This window comes from Trichechus manatus, unplaced genomic scaffold (assembly GCF_000243295.1).
Source record: "Trichechus manatus latirostris isolate Lorelei unplaced genomic scaffold, TriManLat1.0 scaffold00030, whole genome shotgun sequence".
Taxonomy (NCBI): domain Eukaryota; kingdom Metazoa; phylum Chordata; class Mammalia; order Sirenia; family Trichechidae; genus Trichechus; species Trichechus manatus.
In genome coordinates this window covers 1,869,969-1,875,968 of record NW_004443966.1, presented here as the reverse complement: position 1 = coordinate 1,875,968, position 6,000 = coordinate 1,869,969, and the positions used below count along the sequence as shown (strand labels likewise).

Genomic DNA, 6,000 nt, shown 5'->3' with positions numbered 1-6,000 from the left:
GGGGAGCGCGCCGCCTTTCCCGCGCACTTACTCGGGCAGTGGCGCCGGCTCGCCGCGGGAGGCGCTGTTGGCGCCGGGGGCGCGCCGCCTCCTCTTCCTCCAGCTCCGCCCCTCCTCCGCCTCACTACGCGGCCAGCCCGGGCCGGGGCGAGAGTCCGGTTTGCTAGAACCCTACGGAAATGGCAGCCTGCGCGGTGGAAGTGTTCGGGCTCCCGGAGGACGAGGTGCGGGGGTCGCGGGGTGCAGGGCGGGCGTCCCGTCGCGCTGCCCTCAGCGGGCTTGCTTTCGGGGTGGCGTCTTCTTCGGCGGCCTGTGCCCTCTCCCCCTCGGCTTGGGAAACCCGCCGAGGAAGGGGGGGGGGGGCCCGGCAGGAGGGGCTGTGTGCGCCGGGGGCCGCCTCGCCCCAGCCCGTTCCCCCCGCCCAGGCCGGTGCGCGGGCTCGGGCGGGACAGCAGCCGACCGGCGAGCGCCCGCTGCTCAGCGTCCCGGGGCTGGGCCACCTGCGCTGGCGGGAGCCCGCCGACCGTGGACTTGACCTGGAGACTCTCCAGGGAATGGTCATCACCTTAGCTTTTCCTCTTTGCCGGAAATCCTTCTTACCCACACCTGGGGACCAGGTTGGGAGAGTATGCAGATGGGTTGGCAACAAGTGTCAGTCGTTAGCGACCTTATAGGACAGAGTAGAACTGCCCCATACGGTTCCCAAGGAGTGGCTGGTGGATTCGAACTGCAGACCTTTGGTTAGTAGCCTGAGAGGTGGCTCTGTGGTTAAGAGCTCGACTGCAAACCAAAAGGTCCACAGTTCGAATCCTCCAGCTGCTCCTTGGAAACCCTGTGGGGCAGTTCTACTCTGTCCTGTAGGGAGGGTCGCTCTGAGTCGGAATCGACTCTATGGCAACAGGTATGGTTTTTTGGTTTTTGGTCAGTGTTGGACGTTCATTGTATGTTTCACTGTCTTCATTAATATTAAAAAAAATAAAGCTGGAAAAGTATAAAGAAGTTGAAGAACTTCCCACAGGTGTTCTTTCTGAAAAGTAAATTAAATTCCAGGATTTGAAGAAGGCAAAGCTGTCTCTTCTCAGCTTAATAAGGTATGTCGGTTTTGCCTTACAATTATTAAAAAGAAGCCCATTTTGAAAGAATTGTTCCGTTTTAAATGAGATGTGGTGTCCTCCTGTTCTTTGTGATTGCCTCAAAACCGGGAATGCGTGTGAGTGAAAAGGCTGAACAGTTCAGATTGAAAAAAAAAATTAAGCGTCCTTGTTGACTGACTAAGCTGTCACATGTGCTTTTTATCAAGATTGGACTCAATTAAGTGTAAATGCGTCAGCGTAATTTAGATTTATCGCTTAGGTAGGTTCTAATAGTGTTTTAATAGTGCCTTCTCTCGGTGACTGGATGTCTTCAAATGTCCTTTACGTTTCTCTGGGGAGTTCTTGGTTTGTAAACAGTGGGCAGTTTATGAATGCAGGAAAGTCATGGCTGGGTGTTTTGAGAATGTTTATGTGATGCGATCAGAGCTTCGTTTCTCAGTTAAAGCTGCCAGAAGAGAAGGAAAGTGGCTGTGGAAAATGGTAGCAGCTTCTGGTCGTCCCTCAGCAAGGGTAGCCACTATGTTATGGCTAAAGATAGTTCTCCAGCTGATGTCCCCGTGTTGTTCTGTGGGAGAGATCAGAGGAAACCACTGCAGCCTTACCCCTGGGATGGTTTTCTGATCAGTCCCATCTTCCTGCTTGCTACAGGAGTTGCCACTGCAGATAACCCCACGCTGGCCTCCAACCCGGCCGTACCCGCTTTGGACTTTCCCTGCTGTTGTCCGTACTCAGAGGCAGGCTCTGCTAGTGCGGATTTCTCATCTCATCCTCTTTTGGCAGAGCTGCTTGCTCATGGGCAGAATATTGCCAAAGATGTCATCACGGTCTGCTCCCCCCATCTTAGTACAGGCTCTGTGTTTTCAATTAACTGCTTCTCGCGTCACCCCTCTGCCCAACTGAAATAAAACTAATGGTGGCAGTAAGTAGGTGGTCAGTCAGCCACCAGGGCTGAAGGCCAGAAACTCCACCCTTTGGAATGAGTATTTCCTGAGCTTGCTGAAGGATTTGTACTTCCGGGAAGTTTCATGTGCCTGCGAGGCCCGCCCTGTTTGTGTGATGGGGGTCTGGCTGCCAGGCCCGTGACTGAAATTTCCTTCCATCTCCCTCGTCCTCTTCTAGCATTGAGGAAGAGGGTGAGGTAGGAAGCCAGGAGCCATGATGATGAACTGTCTTCCACTTATGCCATTATAATTTGGGCCGTTCATTCAATGACGTGTATTAACTTTCTGCTCTGTATCAGGCATTGTGCTGGACGCTGAGGATATATAGAGAAGAAACAGTCTCAGCCTTTAAGGAGCTCACAGTCTGGTGGGAAAGACAAAAATCACTGTGTTCTGGTGCGGGCTGTCATCCCATGACTGTCGTTTGCCATTTATTTTCTGGCTCATTACAAAAGTAAAAGAGGGCTTAGAAAAGCCCCCACCCCCACCCCTTCTCTTAGAAGAAAAACACTGCAGCTATGTCGTTCCTAAAACTCACAGACTAGTCTGGGAATAGGCAGCCCTCTGCTGTTGATTAAAAGTAAGGTAGCTTTTCTGTTGCAGCAAAAGGAGAGGATTCTTATTTTAAATTTGAAGCTGAAACAAGGAGAAAAATGAATAGAAATAGAATAGAAAATAGTGAGAATTGTCATTTAACCAGTATATGTTGAACACCCACTGAGTCACACTGTATGAGCATATTAGTATCGAAGTATTCTAATGTTTAGATCGTAATACTTCTTTCTCATTTTTCAGTGAGTTTTAGCTCTTCTTCCACATAAAAGTGTCTTCTAGTAAGAAACGGCCCTGGCTTCATGTGCAGAACTTTGCAGAAGCGTTAAAGCATTAACAAACTAAGGAAGACATTTAATATAGCATACCAAATTTTCTCTGACAGTCTCTTGGGGTTAAGAGAGTAACTCCCACTAATCTTTGGTGGGGAAGGCTGTGGTGGACATGAGGGCTGGAATTCAGCATCCCCTCCAACTTCCTTCTAGTGGACGTCCCTGGTATGCAGAGGCTGGAAAGCTAAACACTCTGTTTCCCCAACTCCCTTGCACATAGTGTTCTGGGTGTCTAGTAGGTTCCCCCAGTTAGGTGAACTTTCTTGAAATTTGGAAGGTGGAAATGAGGTGGAGCACATCTTCTGTGTCTTTGGCTTTCTCTGCTGACGTACGTAGTCATGGAGACATTGAGTTTTTCTGCAAAAGTGTTCCAGCGTCCGGCCACGTGTTTTTTGGGTATTGATAGGAAGTTGCAGAAGTGGTGGTGGTGGTGGTGGCTTCCTGATGTCCGGATGGCAGCTATAAGGTATGTTCTTTCTGTTCTTAAAGTCAACATTCTGTTGGTGGCTCCTGCTTTCCTACCTTCATACGGGCAGAGGTAGCAGTTTCCTGGCTGGGCCAGTTCTGTGATGTTGTTTCTGGCCTCTGAAGGCCTAGCCTAGAATACGCACCTAATCTCCTGTATTAACTTCTTTCTGCTTAAAACTGCTAAGGTTTCTAATAGAATAATAAATATTTCTGTTTCCTGCAACTAACTACATCCGAAGCAAGGGGAAGGGAAAGAAAGGAAGGAAATAAAGAGGGAAGAGTTGAGTGTCTGCTGCCAGTTTGGAAGAACAGTTTGCACATATGTAAGAGTGAATGCTTTTGATGACAACAGCTACTGCAATGCAGAGTGGCAGAGTAACTAAGAAGTGCGTACTCTGTCACGTTTGGACCCACTAAAGCTGAGCAGGAGCAGACCCTGCCTGCCCAGGCATTGTACAGAGTCTGGGAGCAAAGTTCCCCTACCTTTCTTCACTGCGCACAAAGGAAAGGCACAGTTCAAGCAGCATTAGTAATCCATCTTAGTCTTTCATGTACAGTCATGCGCTGCTCGATGTCCATGATACGTTCTGTGAACTAGGACATTATGTGATTTAGACGTTGTGTGATCATGTATATCGTATGGAGTTCACCTTTGCGAATGGCTGGTGGAAGCGATCTTTGGTCTGGGCGGAGAGCACAGTCCCTACAGCAAGTGTGTGTTACAGACCGTTTTCTGAGTGACTCAGTTGGACCCCAGAGGTGAGGCCGAGGTCTTGATATTTGGGTGACCTTATTACCAGGAGGACATAGCCAATTATTACAGCCATTACCAGGCGCAGAGTTCAGAGAAGACTCCTGCCCCGGAGGCGGGCGCCCAGCGGGGCCCAGACGCTGCCCCGGAGGCCGGCACCCAGCGGGCCCCAGACACTGCACAGGTCTGGGTTACCAAGCTTGGAAGGTAGTTTATGCCGCGAGGCGGGAGCCATGCAGAGGTTAAGGTGGAAGCCCATCTTGAATCCCTGTTCTAGTAGGTCCTGCTTCTACCTTCTGGGTTAAGAATGATGAGGTGGGTTTTTTCTTTTTCTTTTCCTGCTTTAAATGTTTGCAGACATGACTTTAAAGAGTTCTAATAAAGAATCAAATTTCCAAAAAAAAAAAAAACAACCGTGGACATATATGCGGCCAGACAAGGCCCAAACGAATGTTATGTGGCATATGGCTGTATTGTTTTTTTCACCGTTGCTTTTTTGCAACTCTTTAATTCCACGCTCGTTCCAAATGTTTCTCATGAGTTTCCATAGGACCAGAGTGGTGAATAAATATAGTTAAGTTTTTAATAATTTATTTTTTGATTATCTTAACCTGATATAACAGTTGGAAGTACAGCAGGAAGAACTCGCATGTCCTCCTCCTGTTGTTTCTCCAACTAACATGAAATTAACTTACTAATTAACTGCCAGACCTTCAAGCTGGATTCACAAGAGGACATGGAACGAGGGATATCATTGCTGATGTCAGATGGATCCTGGCTGACTGCAGAGAATACTAGAAAGATGTTTACCTGTATTTTATTGACTGTGCAAAGGCATTCGACTGCGTGGATCACAGCAAATTATAGATAACATTGTGAAGAATTGGAATTCCAGAACACTTTAATTGTGCTCGTGAGGAACCTGTACATAGATCAAGAGGCAGTCATTTCAACAGAACAAGGGGATACTGCGTGGTTTAAAGTCAGGAATGGTGTGCGTTGGGGTTGTATCCTTTCACCATACTTATTCAGTCTGTATGCTGAGCAAATAATCCGAGAAGTTGGAATATGTGGAGAAGAATGGGATATCAGGATTGGAGGAAGACTCATTAACAACCTGCGATATGCAGATGACACAACCTTGCTTGCTGAAAGTGAAGAGGACTTGAGGCACTTACAGATGAAGATCAAAGACCACAGCCTTCAGTATGGATTATACCTCAACCTAAAGAAAACAAAAATCCTCACAACTGACCAGTAAGCAACATCATCATAAATAGAGAAAAGATTAACATTGTCAGAGATTTCATTTTACTTGGATCGACAGTCAACACCCATGGAAGCAGCAGTCAAGAAATCAAAACACACATCGCATTGGGCAAATCTGCTGCAAAAGATCTCTTTAAAGTGTTGAAAAGCAAAGATGTCACTTTAAGGACTAAGGTGCACCTGACCCAAGCCATGGTGTTTTCAATTGCCTCATATGCATGCAAGCTGGACAGTGAATAAGGAAGACTGAAAAAGAATTGATGCCTTTGAATTATGGTGTTGGTGAAGAATATTGAATATATCATGGACTGCCAAAAGAACAAACAAATTTGTCTTGGAAGAAGTACTTTGGACATGTTATCAGGAGGAACCAGTTTCTGGAGAAGGACATCATGCATGGTAAAGTAGAGGATCATCAAAAAAGAGGAAGACTCTCAACGAGATGGATTAATACAGTGGTTGCAGCGACGGGCTCAAGCATAACAACAATCATGAGGATGGCGCAGTGTTTTGTTCTGTTGTGTATAAGGTCGCTCTCAGTTAACGGACTCGATGGCACTTAACAACAACAGTACTGTCACCTTTAAAAGTAG

The 6,000-nt window shown here is 47.3% G+C and overlaps 1 protein-coding gene across 5 annotated transcripts in view; it reads left to right on the top strand.

Annotated features, from left to right (window-relative positions):
• The first annotated feature begins 111 nt into the window (after nucleotides 1–111).
• NEDD4 (NEDD4 E3 ubiquitin protein ligase) overlaps nucleotides 112–6,000 on the top strand; it is a 115,771-nt gene continuing 109,882 nt past the window's right edge. For 4 of the 5 annotated variants that reach the window (XR_002823761.1, XR_002823762.1, XM_023729653.1 and 1 more), the window contains exon 1: nucleotides 130–224. Coding sequence is in view for 3 of the 5 variants with exons in the window: in XM_023729653.1 (XP_023585421.1) it covers nucleotides 180–224 (45 nt within the window). In the remaining 2 variants the exon portion in view is untranslated. Of the gene's footprint in view, nucleotides 225–6,000 lie in introns of all 5 variants that reach the window. The other variant, XM_004374594.2, reaches the window with a different exon arrangement.